The sequence below is a fragment of the Brachycentrus maculatus genome, unplaced genomic scaffold (assembly GCF_059751285.1).
Source record: "Brachycentrus maculatus isolate JH-2025_06_01 unplaced genomic scaffold, ASM5975128v1 h1tg000152l, whole genome shotgun sequence".
NCBI lineage: Eukaryota > Metazoa > Arthropoda > Insecta > Trichoptera > Brachycentridae > Brachycentrus > Brachycentrus maculatus.
The window spans coordinates 1,417,104-1,435,646 of record NW_028280905.1 but is presented as its reverse complement, the minus strand read 5'-3'; the positions used below and the strand labels follow the sequence as shown (position 1 = coordinate 1,435,646).

At 33.9% G+C, this 18,543-nt stretch overlaps 1 protein-coding gene across 7 annotated transcripts; it reads left to right on the top strand.

Moving 5' to 3' along the window:
* The first annotated feature begins 6,222 nt into the window (after positions 1 to 6,222).
* On the top strand, positions 6,223 to 17,831 carry LOC148308744 (integrin alpha-PS3-like). Of its 7 annotated transcripts, none has more exons than XM_088261215.1 (21): positions 6,223 to 6,423; positions 6,756 to 6,974; positions 8,070 to 8,188; positions 8,885 to 8,976; positions 9,130 to 9,268; positions 9,924 to 10,021; positions 10,398 to 10,549; positions 10,658 to 10,823; positions 11,673 to 11,870; positions 12,612 to 12,729; positions 12,836 to 13,024; positions 13,101 to 13,274; positions 13,618 to 13,760; positions 13,927 to 14,035; positions 14,115 to 14,259; positions 14,334 to 14,538; positions 15,127 to 15,296; positions 15,409 to 16,031; positions 16,282 to 16,496; positions 16,917 to 16,973; positions 17,662 to 17,831. In XM_088261215.1, exons 2-21 carry the CDS (start codon positions 6,802 to 6,804, stop codon positions 17,749 to 17,751), a joined length of 3,375 nt encoding a protein of 1,124 aa, XP_088117341.1. In that variant the 5' UTR covers positions 6,223 to 6,423; positions 6,756 to 6,801; the 3' UTR covers positions 17,752 to 17,831. The 7 variants fall into 7 exon arrangements, 6 of the variants coding, with proteins under 6 accessions (XP_088117341.1, XP_088117340.1, XP_088117339.1 ...); XM_088261214.1 differs by having other exon boundaries at positions 6,223 to 6,429; XM_088261213.1 differs by having other exon boundaries at positions 6,223 to 6,698; positions 6,788 to 6,974.
* Positions 17,832 to 18,543: the final 712 nt, after the last annotated feature.

Below are 18,543 nucleotides of genomic sequence, written 5' to 3'. Positions count from 1 at the left end.
GGAGTTTAAGAAAAATATTTTTCCATATACATATTCTAAAAAAAATTACAATATACATTATTTTAAAAAAAATCACCTCTCCGGTGGTTGGCCGGTGATTGAATTCTGTGTTTGCGTTATATCCCCTTAAGGCGAGTTTACATTGAGTCATACTTATAATATCTTTCACAATTCTTCATCTAAAAATACCTGGTTTGTGGGGTACATTTGACACTTACTAGCGTCAGCGTCAGACCAACTTAATATCCAAAGGGACCCGTCACTCCAGGGTTGGTAGTTAGCACGCGGCCCACGCGCACGCAATATCTTCCGTAAGTTAGTCCCGGAGCTACACTCAATCCGAACAACTTGGATTGTAATCCCAGAACCAATCAATACCATAATCTTCCTACAAATACTTTTATAATAATAACAGAAGAAAACATATTCTGTGCCATCCCAGGTACCTATCTACCTACACCCTACACTGTAAAGGTAGCTAGGTATCATATCAACCATATCGTGGGTATACTAGCAAAAAACGTTAACTCGAAAATATACAATTTTGCTTAATGAAGCATATTATAAAGTTTTCACCGTTCTTTAAACTGGAAAAATACAGTTAGTAGTTTGAAATGTCATATATCGCTCACTCCTTTCAAGAACGTCATAAATTAAAAATCGTCAATTTTCAGTTGTGCATGTTTTCGTAATTCCCAGAAAATTTACTATATCCCAGCAAAAGAGGCATATTTTAACTAAATATTTACCCGCTACCGGGCAGAAAGTGTTGTTTTTGCTTTTTGAAGAAAAGGTATTGTTTAATTATTTTTTTTAAATACACGATTTTTTTTCAAATGGAAAAAAAAACCTTCAGGTTTTACCTAAAAAAATCTGTTGCACAGTAAAAAGTTCAATAAGTGGCTTGATATTTATTTTTTCAATACATTGTATTTTATTTTTTAACTTTAAAAACAATCTCCTGAAAAATCAAGTTTTTATTTTATTTATAACGTTCTTGAAAGAAGTGAGCGATATACACGTATGTGGTTTTAAAAGTAAATTTATTCAGGCTGAAAGCTTTAAATAACACGGATTTTAGCATTAACGTTTTTTGTCAGTATACCCACGCTATTATCTGTGGTGGTAATGGAAAATAGGCCCGGAGTAAAAAACCTCAGACCATCACAGGTAATGTTTTTTTTTAGAAACTACATGAATCTAACATACTTGTATGCACCTACTACTACTACTACTACTACCATCACGCCGTTTCCCCGCAGGGGTAGGCAGAGAGGATGGAACGCCACACTCTTCTGTCCTGACATACACTCCTAGCCTCCTTCACATCCATACATCTAGTCATACATGCCCTCCGATTACGCAGACTTTTGACACCGCCAGATTTTAGGTTCTGATTGATCTGATCGTGCCAAGTCTTTTTCGGTCGTCCACGTTCTGTTTTCCCTCTCACATTCGCCACATATATTTTCTTAGTCATTCTCTCGCTATCCATTCGCTCCACATGTCCATACCACCGCAAAGAGCTCTTTCTAATCTTTTCAATTATTCCTCGTTCAGCCTTACATTCCTTTCTTATATCATCGTTTTTAATTCTGTCATACAATGATTTTCCACACATTCGTCTGAGGGAGCGCATTTCCTGCACCTTACAATGTTTATATAAATTAGAAATAATATTAAGTGATATTCAAACAGTTTTTTTTCTTTTTTTTTAATTTAAAACAACTTTTTGTTCACAACATTTTGAATGTGTCCAAATACTTGTTTATAAATCTGGGTTTTCTCCACATAGGAGTATTGGGTGCTTTATTTTTTTAAATAATGTATAGAGTAGGTACTGATATAAAAAAAAAACATCAAGGGACGACAGAACGCAAAATATGTTTTTAATTTTAAACTTTATTTTTAAAAAAAAATACAAATCGCACCTCCATTTTCAAATGATTTAATTAAAAAAATACAAAATGCATCCGTTTGGTATATTTCGGAGCAATAATATACTCCAAAAGTGATAAATAAAATGATTAAAAATTAATTGTGTATTTGTTAAATTTCTTAGTATTTGTAATAAAATCTGTGAATATAAACAAATATCATAAATTGTAGCCATTAAAATTATTCAGTGAAAAAAATAGTCAAGGCAGTATTTCCTAATAAACCCAAATTGAAAACATTCCATATCCGCTCGCTTCTAATTTACATATTTAAGGAATTAAAAGCAACATAATTTACATTTGATAGTCACTGAAAGTAGAGGGACGATTCTACGTACCTATCATTTATTTATTCCTTTATTTAATTTATTACGTCACACAAATACCCCCTCTAGAAGATATATATTCATTCACCCTCAGAGAAAATTACTCTCGCTTTTTTAGGAAGATGGCTACTTTCAAAACAAGTGAAAATGTATTTTTCTAGTAAGCCTATGATCATTTTCAGACACGTATATTGTATATACATGTATGTATCATTATTATGAACTTGAGATATCTCTACAAACTGTGCGTACTATGGCTGTTTTAAGACAAGATGTAAATTTTTGTTTACAAAATATGTAAGTCTTACATAACACTCAATAACTGTATTAAGACTATCTTCATATCTACTAATGGACTAAGTAACCATGTACGTAAAGATTTTGTGAACCTTTCGTAATCAATTAACTATTTTGGTATTGTATTATTAGAATTATTATTGTAATATGTATGTATCTCTGCAATCTAAGAATGAGAAGAAATTGTCACTTTTATATGAGGCTTGGATTTAATTCTAACGGCAGCATCCACCCAAGTGATAAGCAAGCATAAATTACAAAGTAAATTATCAGTACTAGTATATATGTTAGTTCCATATATGTATAAAAAAGACAGGTTGCTAATATGATATATGATGAGGGTCATTATGAACATTTAATTTCCAGTCTCTTGTTTTACTAGGCTGGCCATAGACATGGAAATTAAGGATGTACTGGAGATTTTTTTTATTTATATATTCAGCAGTCACATTTTGGTAATATCTTTCCATTATTAATTTCAATTTCACTTGGTAAATACCACTATTTCTTAAAATGTGACACGTGTTTCCGTGCGTTCCGCATCATTTTCATTTGCCGTATGTGAAGCTAAGTCTAAATTTTAGAGTGTGTCCATAGAACGTTGAAGGATGATGAAACACGTATAGAAATAGATTATAAGAAATTGCAGTATTTACCAAATAAAACTTAAATTTATGCAAAATATATTTTTTGTTCGTGGGGATGGCTTAAATATTGGCTTTCTGCATTACAAATTCGAATAAGTCAAGGGTTACGATGTCTTTCTTGAACGTTAAATTTCAATTCAGATATACTTAATTTACATATATAATGCCAAAAATATTTAGTTAACTTCGCAGAGCTGTTAACAGAAATAGGTATAAGTTGTGTACCCAAAAATTTCAAAGCAGCATTTATAGCATATATGGGGGAACGTCCCTCCCACATCCGTATAGCAATGATCCATAATATCTCATTCGAAGTAATTACTTTATCTAAATCATGTTATGAACATTCCTTATTAATTTCACTTCAGATTTGCCAAATATTACTGATTCAGACTCCACTGGGAATTTTAAGTTGTATTACATTATAGAAAATATCGTCAAACTTCAAACATGACTTGTTCACTCAAAGGATAGTTCTATCGTCCTTATAAGTAACTGAAACTAATTTATAAACGCGAAGACCCTCGTGTACCGGTCCTTCAGTCCTTAACATGTAAGATACATAAACTTTTTTTAAGTTTATGACCCTTAGCGTAGTTTTAAGGGATCATTCAACCCTTCATCTTGGAACAAACAGAATTAGGCAATTAGAAAAATATCTTTCGACATATTTGAATTAATCGAACTTCAGAAATAATTTTTTTTTTTTTAATAATGTTTATTTGTTAGTAGCATCCAGTCACGCGTTGCTGTGACTCAGTCTGGTTAAATAAAAATGAAATGAAAAATGGAAAAAAGGATAATTACACATTTTAAATGTGTTTAATTTCTCATCGTTGTTTTACACAATAATTTAGCAATTTCAAGAAATTTAAAGAATATTAAATTAATATGGAGTCATATCGACCAAAGAAAGTTTCAACAATATTTTTTTAAGATATCAAATATAGTACACTCCCGATTTTATGCAGTCGGTTTAACCAAATTATCTGGAACACTTGAGTCATTGAAAATATATTTTATAAAACCAAAAATATTTCACAATAGTACGTATAATGTCGAAACACGTGTTGAGGGCCGAACGCATTTGTTGTTCGCAGTGATAGAATAACAGTATCTCTTTTGTGATATTTATGGCTTAAAACCTTTGTAAAATACCTTGATAACCTTTTTCATTACTTAGTCGTCATAATATTTGTGATAAAAATTCTCCGGCCTTATCGGTATACTTTATCAGACGAAAGACCCACGGTTTGGTATTAGAGTGCGGATTTGCTGATGTGGATCTTGTAAATGATTGGATCTCACCCACCCCTGATCCAAACAATACTTTGTGGTATCATACTTTGAAAGAAATAATTTTAAAAAAAGTGCAAAATATCCATTTTTAGGTTAGTTATCTCTAGTCGTATCACACTGTCAACACGTGCTAATTACAAATCAAGTAAGTATATTTAAGCGCAGTTTTAAATTTCTCTGTTTGCATTTATTTTTCGTATTTTCGGATTAATCAGCTAATTTATTATCCGTGAGTTTTTTTCGACATCCATTCCGGAAATTGTATTTATTTTATTGATTTATTTAAACATATTGCATACAGTAGTTACATATATAATATTCTTGATAAATAATTTCTATTATTCATTTTGGGACATGGGATTAAGATTAATAAGACTGGAAAACAAATTTTAAAAAAAACAGGACAAAATGTGAAATATAAAGCATTTAAAAAGTCCATAGGCATATAAAAAACATAAAGTAAGAAGCAAAAAAAATAGGAAATATTACTAATCACTAATACAAATTTCTTTCCATAAGGTATTTTTTCAATTAATTTTGGAACCCTTGCTGGGTTCTATTTTATAAATATATGACTGGCAGCAAATGAATTTGGGTATGGGCAATATATTGCAAGGACATTGCTCCAAACTTAGTTGTCTTTATAGGCTCCACATGTATTTTATTATGTCCTCGTGTAATTTAATGATAAATTTCATTTATTTATTAAGTAATTTAATTTATTATTCGTTGTGTAAAATAAATCTTTCACTAAGATAACATGTCCGTCTCACCTCACAGCCGGAGGAATAATAGCATTACGACTAATACCTTTATGTGGTTCTGTAGGCAGTTTTTAGTGCAGATCCGAGACCGCATTTACATATTTTTACCCTTCGGGGATTACGGACGCGCCAGCCGCGTTGCAAAATGAAGTGAATGAGGCCTTCTTGGAAAAATGATTCCCTGGCATTTTTCTTGCTTATTTTTCCACTGCTGAAGAAAAATCTTTCAATAATGTGACTAGGACATTTTCTTCGCGCGGCATTATACATATATTCTCCTTGTGGCTATATTTTATGCATGTGATGGGATGTTACACGACAAAAAATATCACAATTCTACTTTTATGATTTATTCTTGGTATGTTTGCCAAAAAATGTAAAATATGAACCGAGTCTTTTTATTTTAAACGTACGTCTGACATGTTTCACCTTTAAGGACTTGTGCGTATGTGAAATTTCTCATCTTTAAGGACTTGTGAGCATCTGACATTTCTCACCTTAAAGACTTGCGCAATAACTACTTTACATTAATACTAGCCTATGTCTATCGTAAACAAGTTTGTACAAGAAAGAAATGCACTATATCATGTTTATTTTTAAATAGAACAATTGTTTCAAAACGTCTTTTTTTAAATACGTGATAAGACCCTAAGATTGATTACAACTGCACTCCAACTTCTTAAATCTTCAGTGTGCGCAGAATGACATGCACTGAAACTGCGAAAGCTTTTATCAGTAGACCCCGACAGCTTCAACTTATTCGTACTAGTGTATTTTTGACAAAGTTTTAATATAATCGCACACCTAAAATTGCAATTTTTTTCAATATTGGTTATTAAATTAGTAAATATATATTTAGTATAATTTTTCAGCGGAAATGGTTTACCACGATAAGCGGACATCCTGTAACACACCGAGATCATTTCATACTTTTCTTAAATACGATTTTGCCAGACATATTGTTTGCAACTGGTGGATAGTGATGTGTTTTCAAAATAATTCTTAAGAATTTTCTCTCTCGTTAAAAAGTGACATAATACAAAAACTTCAACAAACTATATATCTCATTTTTTTAAATGAATAATAGCATTTCATCATGAATTTACTTCAGTATAACGGTTTTAAAACGAGTGATATATAATAAGATAAATGAGTAATAGTAAACATCAATTTATTTAAACATTATTTCAATAAAAACATTAACAATACCACTTTATAGTTTATAAATCATCGATGAGAACATCCGTAGTTTTTTATACTAGTTGTTTCTATTTGTATATTAAAAGCATTGTTAACTTTGTGGTATTGTAATATAACATTCTCTCTTATCATTCACGATTTTATCTGTGTGTATTTAAAGTGGTATTACACAAAGAATATTACGATGAAAAGGAGATTGTTGTGTCTACATTAATAAACCCAAAATTGGTATAGTACAAGCGTTTTTTTATATTTTTTTATATTCATATCGTCGTGTTGTTCCAGAAAGTTAATACAAAATCAAACCATAATTCTAGATACATTGGTGACAATGAAGATAGTGTATTGTTGTGTGTTGGTGTGTCTGGGTATGGGAGGGTCGGAGTCCCAGTTACTAGACACGAAGATGCCGCTAGTGTACGAGGACCCCCAGAAGCATACAGCATCCAGACCGACCTACTTCGGGTATTCTGTTCTCCTGTACTCTAGAAAAAATTACACATGGTAAGTTAATGTTACTTTTTAAGTATACGAGTAGCAACTATAAATATTGATGGATTATGTATTCCTCCTTCCTGCAAAGCTTTTTTCCTTCTACAGTCAATGTATAAAGTATTTTTTACTATATAAATACGTATAAAAACGTAAAAACTAAACTAACTAACCATCACGCCGCTTCCCCGGGCAGGGGTAGGCAGAGAGAATCGAACGCCAAACCACTCTGTCTTTGCAAACATTCCTTACCTCTTCTACATTCACGCATCTCCTCATACATACCCGACGATTATTACGACTCCTGACCCGGCCGCTTTCAAGTATTTGACATACCTGATTGTGCCAAGTTTTCCTCGGTCTTCCTCTGCTTTTTTTTACAACTACATTCGTCTCATAATTTGTTTTAACCATTCTTTCTTCACTCATACGTTCCACATGTCAAAACCATCTCAACACACCTTTCTTAACAAACATCGTTTTGCCACACATTCGTCTGGGGGATCGCATTTCGACTGCATTCAGTTTGCTTTCATCCTTCTATTGCCAACTCCATGCTTCGCTTCCATACATAAAAAATAACAAACTTTAATTCAATTCCCGATAAACTGCGATTGAAGCAGTTTGCCATCGGGTTCTTAAGTTCAAGTGATTCCTACAACCAAAAAAGGTTGACAACGTACTCGAACATACTATCGGAAATTAAAAAATGAAAACAGTCCAAAAAAATCTAACATTTTATAATTTTAACATATAAATTTATATTCCCCATGGAACATAACACACACTAATACATAACACATACTCGTATGTACCAACGGAACGATTCACATTTTGAAAATTTTAGTACTGCCATCTATTAAAACCATAATTTGAGTAGGTATATAAAATTCGTAATCAAACATGATTCTAATTAATAAAAAGATTTTCAATGAAAATAATTCATAATAAAACTCTTGATAAAAATGTCATGCCATACCGTTTTTTTTTTTAATAATTACAATCATTAAAATACAAAGTTTTTAATTCATCAATACCGAATAAATTAAATGAATAACATGAGCGTCATTTGAGGGTTCAAGCTACATAAAAAAAATATGTCACCAGGCTACAAGTTGGAGCTCCAAGGTCAAACAGCGACATGATGAAGAATATCAAAGAGCCCGGAGTCGTGTATCGATGTGGAATAGCAGAAATTTGCCAACCGTTGCTTCTCGATAGAACAGGTATGAAAGCATAAATAAAAATATATCTAGTTTTAAGCGACGCGGTTGATTTTGACAGATTTGCTAACGCATATCATAATCAGCTTTAAAAATTGACTTAACCAAAATTCTATATAAAAAAAATATAGATTTTGTGCTTCTTTTCACCTCTATAGTTAAAATCATAATGTTCTTTGGTAAATTTCTGGCGCTTGTCTTCCTTGTGCCGAATACCGATGGCGAACGCAGTCGCCATTTGTTTTGCTTAAGGTTTTTTATGACAATTTATATCCGTACCTGCTTGTATTTCCCTTTCTTTTGGTAGGCACCTTAAGCATAAAAATACTTTTAGAAAGAGGTATATTTTATTAAAGCTTATGTTTACTTTTAAATTGTCGATTACTGACTAATATTCGTTTTAAAAATTCTCTCAAATGAAATTCAGCGTGAAATACAGGGCTTATGACGTGTCATGATTATGACTTAACCAGCTAACTAGTCAAGTCATAAAATGTTGCACACGTGCAACATTCACCATTCTACCCCTGATTGACAATCACACTACTCAATTTTTTGGAACTCCTAGATGTATGATCAATCTCATGACACGGTACATATGAGTTCACAACAATCATGTATGTTGAATAAAGAAAGCTTTTATTGAGCAGAGACCCTTTATGTATGTTTACCGTTTACTGATTGCAATTTGATTTGCAGGAAATGATCGCAACAGAGACTATTGGGACAAGAAAGATGGAATGTGGTTGGGAGGAACGATGGCTGTGCATCCCACATCTGATAAAATGGTGGTATGTACCGAGTAATCATACTTACATATGTACAGGTTTGGTTTTTTGCTTTGTCGTTCCATAACCATGAAACCCAATATATCTGTATCTGTATCTTCAGTTTGACTTCATCTTTGTGTGAAAAAATGCTGATTATTGTACAAATTGACACAGATCTGCGCTCCTCGGTGGATTAACCAAATACATGAATCGAGAATCAAAGAATACTTGATGGTCGGAGCATGCTACGCCTCCAAAGCCAGCGACAAAAACCTTTCGGTTGGGATGGCTGATAAATTAATTCCTCTTTTGGGTAAGTTTGGCGTTTTCCTTAATGAAATATAAGATTTTGATGTACCTAATAGAAAAGGTTAATTTAAAACTTGTAAATGGAGGAGATAGACCATATCGCTAGAGAATACACTGCTAATCCAACATTATGGTACTTGAAATATCAGAGAAACATTATTCCTCTTCTTCCTTCTTATAGATCCTCGGATCTGTCTGTTCTATTTTCTTGTGACGTAGACTGGCAGCTGTCACGCCATCATTTTGGAGGTCTTCCAGGTGATGTTCTTTCGTCTGGGTTCTCTTGGAGAGAAATTCGGGCCAGTCTATTTTCTTGCATTATATTAACACGAGCATTCCAGAATCGTCTCCGCTGTCATCTCTGTCTTCCCTATCTGGCCATATCCTCCGTACTACACATTTTTCCAATTTTCGTATTCCTTATTTGGTTTATTTATGCGTTTTCGGTTATGTACCTCGATAACCTCATTTCTGAGGAACATTGATGACCTCAATTAAATAAGTGTGGTCTTATAGACAATATTATCAAATAATAGGAATCGTCGATAAGACAGAAGGTTTTTATAGCCAAAGTGTTTAATTTTTGGTTATTTTTTTTCAAGTCATACTCAAATGGATACGTATACTTATATATCTTTGATGGTTTCATTTCATTTCAGACCATAGAAATTATACGGAGTCGTCCTGGGGTAAAGTCTACGTATATGATAATGGAATGGGACAGGCAGGAATGTCTGTCTATTTTACACATAATAAGGTAAAAATTATACTTTTCAATATTTATTAAAGGTGTCTCAAATGAGACATTTCTCTACAATTTTTTATACGAATGGAGATGGAACATTGTCTATTCCAGGGCTTACAACCTAGCAATTGGCATCACTTTATACAACTATGTAACGTTCACCATTCTGCCCATTATTGAACATCCATATTACATTAATTTTATAAAGATGCATATATGCACTTTTATAGGATTTCTTTTGTATGTAAATAGTGATTTCAACAAATGTGAAATTTCGGTAGATGGTACTGCCATCAGTTGAGAATATGTGAAGTTTAAAGCTTTCACGATTTGATAGAATAGATAGTCAAAAAATGTTGTTGAGTACAAATTTAACCTTTGCTTATAGCACAGCTCAGATCTTGGAGACACCAAGACCCAACAACTACAAGTTGTGTTGGGTGCTCCGGGTATTATCAACTGGCGAGGGTCTTCAGTACTCTACACGCATCATTCTCTCTCCGGCGCTATCAACGAGAGAAATAGTTCTCTTAACCTTGAGTATGTGAAATAACCCGTATTTTTGATCAAATAACACAATTAGAATCTTTAAACCTATGCTCATGATATGAATATCCCTTTGCAATATAGTTTATTATTTTGTCGCAGTGACGATGGCAGCTTCGGTCCAGGAGTTATTCCTTTCTTGAAGAACATCAAAGCAATCCGCTATGGGGACTATCTGGGGTACAGCGGAACATCAGGTCACTTCTTTTCTACGGACGAAGAGCTCCACGTGACTGGCGGTCCCAGAGGACACAAGTACATGGGAATAGTAAACAATATTACTTTATAATCGTTGTGTATTAAGTGAGGTAGTGGAAGATGAACAGTAATGACTCGCTTGTACTTTGACGTTGGTTTATTGTACATAAGACCGAATATTACTTATTTATTGTTTTACAAAAATGTTAATAATATTCGTATATAACCACTCACCGAGATTTTTATGTCTACCGGTTTCGAGACGTACCCGTCTCTTCGTCAGGACAATCACTACCACAGCATGCAAACAATACTACCCTTCACCACCATAGCACCATTTACACACTTAAAACTACACAAAATGTTTAACACATGCAAATTTTGGTCGACCCGAAGACCAACATGCACTATTTTTTTTTCAGCACAAACATGCGTTACGAGCCGAGATTAAACATGCAATTAATAATATTGAGAATACCGAATATTACTTATCAAAGTGATTGACTGGTTTCTAGAAGAGACAAATCCAGGATGCCATTGCCAGACTTTGAGGGTATGCCCACGATTGCGGCTATTTTGTTGTCACCAATATGTCACCAACATTCACCCACATTCCTTACAACTATGTTAATGTTTCTGGGCATTTTAAAAACCTTGTTATTTAACTTTTTGTATCTGCCTGCAATCGATTTAATACATATGGTATATTAAAATAAAATACCTTCATATCCAAATTTATCCAAAACCAGCTAGCAAACCATCACGCCGGTTCCCCGCAGGGGTAGACAAAGAGAACAGAACGCCACACTACGTTGTGGCGCACCAATCTCCTTACAATTTATTAAACTTTTTCTCTGTAAAAACATTTCTTTCGATTAATCGTTAAAAATATGTATGTGAAAAAAGTGTATAATTTTAGGTGAATGTGTATGAATTTCCCCGCATCACGCGGAGAAGTCCGATAGTGCGCCAGTCCTTGTATGGAAATGTGGTTGGGAGCTACTTCGGGGCTGCCCTAGCGGCTGCTGACGTCACGGGGGACGGACTAGATGACCTCCTGGTAGGGGCCCCCTACGACCCTCACCCCAAAGTACACATTTTCCTAGGGAACAAAAAAGTAAGGATTGCTTAAATTCATATTTTTTTGACATCTCATCAAAGATGAATAAGAATATGGAAGTCTGAGCATTTACGGGGCTGACGACCGTCATAGGCTGGTATAAGTGATCACTTTACACACGTGTAACTTTCAGCAATTCTACCCATTATTGACAACCACACTCTACACAAATTTAAAAAAAAAACTGTAAAATGACCAGAATTCTATATTCTTCTTCATTTTTGATGAGAAGTGAAAAAATAATATGAAAATAACTCCTGTAATTGGAGATAATCAAGATTTTGTGAACAAGTATTTAGACACATTCAAAATGTTGTAAATTGCTTAAATTACTTGCTTCACACATCCTGCTTCGAAAGATCGAGAGCAGGGAAATTTGCTTCACTAAAATGTTCTTCTTTTATAAACAAAACTTATCTCTTAACAAAATAAGTTCTCCGCCGAAATTCTCTGAAAATCATGTCATACTTTGAAAACCAACTTTCAGAGTATGAAATTCTCTGAAAATCATTTCATACCTTAAAAACCCATTTCCAGAGTGTGAAATTCTCTGAAAATCATTTCATACTTTGAAAACCCATTTTCAGAGTATGAAATTCTCTGAATATCATTTCATACTTTGAAAACCCATTTCAGAATGTAACAGTTTTATGACTTCGTACCATGTTATGTATTTTATTTATCCTCTCTTTCTTGAACCACTTCCGTAGGTTTATAGACGCTGTACTTTGTTTATAGGGATCCTTGATTGTTCCACCGAGTGGTGCTACCTATTTGGCACTACCACAGTGGGGAAGCGGCTCTCGTTTCGGGATAGCCATAGCAACCGCTGATATCAACAAGGATGGTTATAGCGGTAAGCATAGAGCATCATCCGAGTACTTTCATCAAAGTTATACGCCTTCTCGCATTCTCCAACAGCTACACATTGTATCATGCATCACATACTCTGTCCCTTCCAGACGTGTTGGTCGGTGCCCCGGAAGCAGGAGGGTGTGGAGGTATAGCCATATACCTCGGAGGAGGGAACGGGGTTCGAGAGTCTCCCCAGCAACATCTCCTGGCGGAAGAAGTAGCTCCAGGACTGGGAATCCGAGGATTCGGAATCTCCATTGCTCCTCCGGTGGATATAGATGGCAATTCATTTCCTGGTTAGTATACAAATAGTTGCCTTATAACTGAATCTCTAAGATTACATTTTGTTATACCGATATTTTGAAATTTCAGATGTAGCAGTGGGTGCATACCTGAGTGGACACGCTGTGCTACTACGTACCCGAGCCCGGGCCTCTCTGAAAGCTCGCCTTCAACCCAAGAGCCGTCTGCTGAGAGATAGTACATCTCTTTCTGTCATGGCTTGTCTGCTTTACGCGCACAAACATCCTGCCAGTAACACTATAAGTAACTTCCTCCTTATTTTAACATATGGTAAATTGTGTTTTTGAAAACTTCGTGCATTCAGACTTAAATAACGTTCATAACATTTAGAGGGTGTTCAAAAACTCGTTCACAAAAATGGGTTTTCTCTACATAGGAATATTTTTTACATTTTGACATCTCAACATTGATGAAGTAGAATATGAATGTCTGGTAGGACTGGTTAAACGGTCAAGCTGTGTAACATTTATTATTACTGAATATAAGACTCTACAAAGCTTACATGTGTTTGTTCAAACTGCGATAAAAATATTTCTGATGCGTTGTTCAGATACCTATTTATTTTTAATGTAAAGTTATGTTTCAGATGTTTCTCGCGTAATGTCAATAGATGCCGAGTTCGGAAGAGCTTATTTACTTGGAGCCATGCCTTCATCTTTTTCTTACAACCATACTTTGACTCTTGAAGCTGGTAAAGAAAGTTGTGAAGAACTTGTGTTTGTTTTAAAGGTATGCGTCATTTTATCATTAACATTGATGTTTAAAATTTAATTAAAGAAAAAAAGAAAAATTTTAACAGTACTCTATTACTTTTTACTTTTTGAAATAACATCGCATCTATTTGAAAAAAAATACGAGATGATTTTGAAATATATAAGTCTGAAAATAATTACAGGAAGACATTCAAAATTTCCTCGATCATCTGGAAATAATATTAAACGTGACAATGCAGGAGAACTATTTGCCACAAAACATAATATTGATTATAAAAAATCATGTTGACGGTAAGGAATTTTTGGCGTACATCATTTGGATCATTTGATATTTTTGAAATTGTGTTATTTCATTGTAAGCTTGTTGTAGGGAATGATGGATTTGACAGCCTAATTCCTGTGATAGAAGGAGACAAAGGGACAGCCAGACTCCATATTCCTTTTTCAACAAACTGTGGAGATGACAACATTTGCTCTTCCGATCTAGTTGTTGACGCCTACTTTCCGCATCATGCGTAAGTTGTGTTTTCAAATTTTTAAGTGATTTACATGATTACATAAATGAGATTTAATACGAGATATTTTTTAGTAAGGACGGATTTGTTCTGGGATCAGCAGAGAGCATTGCGTTTGAGATATCTCTGGAAAATTTAGGGGAGTTCGCCTACCTAGCACAAATCAAGGTGACGCTCATGCCCCCAGCCAGCCTGGCTCGCCTTCCTGCAATATGTCGTGCTGAGACTGATGGAACCATTTGCAATATGGATAACCCACTCGCTTCAAACTCTACCAAAGTAAGATTTTAATTTAATTCTACGTCTAAGAATGAATGTTTGCTGTGCCACATTAGTTTACGACACCATGTCTTCTTCTTCTTCTTTCTGGCTCCATCCCAACTTATCGTCTTCGTAAGCTGTGGGGTCAGCTCTCCTCGTCCTCAAGTTATAGATCCTTCTATAATGGGTAACGTTGCTTAGGCCACGCCTTCGAATCATTATCTTTCTATGGCATTTAATTTTTAGCAAATATATTTTTATTCTTCCTTTAGAGGTCTTTTGAGGTCCATGCCGAATTCTTGGTTCACAATATGATCAGGTTTTCTACGTTGTATGTGCTTATACCATCCCAATCGCCTTCTTCTACCTTACTATTGATGTCTATTACACCCAGGCTTCCACGAATTCGTGAACTCTTTATTTTGTCTCTAAAAGACACTCCAGTTAACCATCTAAACATTCGCGTTTCAGCAGTTTCTAGTTGCCTAGATTAGGTTTTATAAACCTTCCAATATTCGGAGCCATAGAAGAGTACTGATAATTGTTTGGTAGACTATTCCGGACCATAATAGGATACTAATGATAGTTTAATTATTTTTTGTATAGAATTTAAGACTAGAGATCGACATGAGAGGAGTATCGCAAACATCCCGAGCTGGAGATCATTTGGAGTTTCTGGTGCAAGCTATAACGGAGAGTGAAGACATCAATATAGAAAACAATAACATTTTTGTTCCTCTTCTGCTTAAAGTGGATGCTAGAATTGGCGTCATTGGGTAAATAAAAAAAACGCATATGTGACCTTTTTTGAAAGATTTAAATTCAACAAAAAAATACTGTTTTGTCATATGGTTATTTTTTTGTCAGTTCTCAATGTTTTTGTTTCAGGAAATCCCTTCAAGATACGTACTTTTACTCAATTTCAAATACAAAGAATGACTCCTCCAATGAACTTGTATTCTTTAAACAATTGTATGAAGTACAGAAATTTGGAGCCAGTCCAGCGGAAGAAGTCAAACTAGTTGTTTCCATTCCATACAAATACAAACTAGACAAAAAATACTTCATTTTTGCTCTCATATACCAACCAGAAGGTTCACAATCCGGACAGCCCTTTTCTTGTTCTCAAAACAATAATTTAACATACGCTCAAGACGACATTATCGGCGAAGATACACTACATGATCAAATCCTAAGTAATTATGAAATGGAAAAAAGCAACAGAACAAGAAGATCTATCAGAATTTACAAAAAAACAGATTATTTCAAGCCTCTAATAAGAGCAACCGATAATTATGTGGATTTGAGAAGTTCTGGTAAAACGAGAGTGAAACGAGAAGAAAAAATAACAGAAGCGGTAACACTTCCTGATAATAGGACAATAAGACTATCTTGCGGAGATCCACATGTTCTTTGCCACGAACTGGAGTGTCTCATTGGCCCATTCCGTCGACCACAACATGTAGCAAGGTTGCTGTTAACTATGGCACTTAATATATCATTGATTAAAGGTTCGATATTGTAATGATTTTACCATTCGTATGTTGTGTAAATTCTCATTTTTAATGATACCATTGAACTAAAGAGTGCTTATTTAACAGTACGAGCACCTATACTACTTTAACTTTAATAACATATGACAGAGATAAAATTATTATTCTGATTTTGCTAAGAATTGAACTTTGTTATTTCGTGCTTTAAAATCGTAACATAAATGAAATCAAAAACAAATATTTATTAAAATGATTTTGTACATTCCAGATACTCTCATGGGACGGAAAGACATTTTGGTATTCACATCAAACAGTTCTGCGGGCATCAGAGGGCCGGATGGAGTAGAGACTTGGAGTACGGAAGCAGTGGACGCTATCTTCATGAGTGCCTCTCCATCAGTTCAAGTCGAACTTTGGATTATAGCTCTTTCAATTATAATTGGGATGCTAGTACTATTGTTTGTAGCTATGGGACTTGTGAAGGTAAATATTATAATAATACATTATATTTTTGTTAAAAAAATATTAAATAAGAACAAAATGGAAAGCCTATGACGGTCGTCAGCCCCGTAAATGCCCAGAATTCCATATTTTTCTTCATCTTTAATGAGATGTCAAAAAATAATATGAAAATAACTATTGTAATTGGAGATAATCAGATTTTGTGAACAAATATTTGGACACACTAAAAATGTTGTAAAAATGGAATGGATTTATTTCTAGACAAAAATTTTATTTCAGAAACTGGGAATTGACCATAAGTGCTAAATTTTGGAGAACTGTTTCTATGTATTTCTATTATTTGTAAGATTTTATGTGTTCTTATTTAAATATTTTCACAACATAACCGTTATTTATAAATGTATACTGCAAGCAAGCAAACCAAATGGATTTTTTTTATAGGCCGGCTTCTTTAACCGTCACAAAAAAGAAGAATTAGAAGCCCTCAAACAGGCAGAGGTGAGGACTGACAATTTTTTTTTGTTTAATGTAATTTTTCAAACCCTTTCTTTTTTAATGAATCTTGATTTCAACACTTTAATGCTTAATTTTTCTACTTAAATTTATCATTTTTCTGTATCAATTTTAAGTCTCTGCTGATAGTGTCCACCTAAAGGGAACAATGTCCACATTGTCCTTATTGTCCCAAATTGACCCTTGTTCTTGCGGATAAATTGTCCGCAAGAGTCCAATCACACAAGCTAGTTCAAATATTAATATATGACCCTGAGTGGCACTGCTACTTTTCTATTTTATTATTTTAGGTTTTCTTTCCCATATAGCAGTAATTTCCCATAAGCAGTAATTTCCTTTACTCTATATACCTCACTTACGTGAACTCCATCCTTTCAAATATATTCTACCCCTCCCAGATCTGGAACCCTGCCTTCATATGACTAGCAATCAAATTATGAGTATGTATCATAGAAGAAAGTTTACATTTTTGGCACCATATTTGGATCATTCAGGTCATAACGTGATTTTTCTATTATTCTATTGTGTTGATGGAAACAATGTTTTTTTAGTTGCTTATCTAAAAAAAAACGTAAGAAACACTGGAAAATTAAAACCGCGGTGAATTAAACCGCGCATTCAATATAATATAATATAATATAATAAAAATATTTATCTTTTTTTTTGTATTAAGGAAAACGCTCCCGAATGTGAAAAATTGTATACTGAGGAGAGTCCCAAAGAAGAAGAAGAAGAAGTCGATACAAGATTACAAAAAAGATGAGGCACAACACCAATATGTCTATCAAAAAACTATTGGACTTTTAACTCCCAAAAATGATCAAATAAAGTAATTACTTAAAATTTCTCGTTTTATTATTTTTTTTTCTATCGTTGATTATTCATTTTTCGAAATGAAATTTGGTGTTGCAGCTCGCCTTTTTAATTGAAAAATACTACTGAGGATCAAACAAAAGTTACAGTTTGTATTCTAAAAAATGGGCGTGACCCGACGACCAGCTCTATGCGTTGCCAGAAGCCAACTGAGTTTTATCAATGCGAGTTTGGCCTTAATATACAAAAATACAAGATTTTTAATTGATATTTCAGTTTAAAAAAATTGGCGGTAACTGCTAAGACAAAATGCAAAAAGCATTTTTTCTTAGCTTGGACATATGTAAGTGCATTACAACAATTTTAGTGTGTTATTTTTACATTTTGACATCTCAACATAGATGAAGAAGAATATGGAAGTCTAAGAATACCTAGACTATACTATACTATATAAATATACAAGGCTTATGAACTGTCATAGGCTGGTTAAGTGAACACTCTGAGTGATCACGCTAAATAAAATGATCTCTGATAAATGAAATCTTTCTCAATCCAACCATAGATGACTGTTGTGAACTCAATCGTGAAGTGACATGAGATTGATGGTTCATGTATGACTTCCAAAAAAATTAGTAGTGTGGTCGTCAATCAAGGGTATAATGGCGAATGGTGAATGTTACGCGTGTGTTAAAAGTGATCACTTAACCAGCCTATAAACCTTGACTTCCAAATTCTTCTTCAT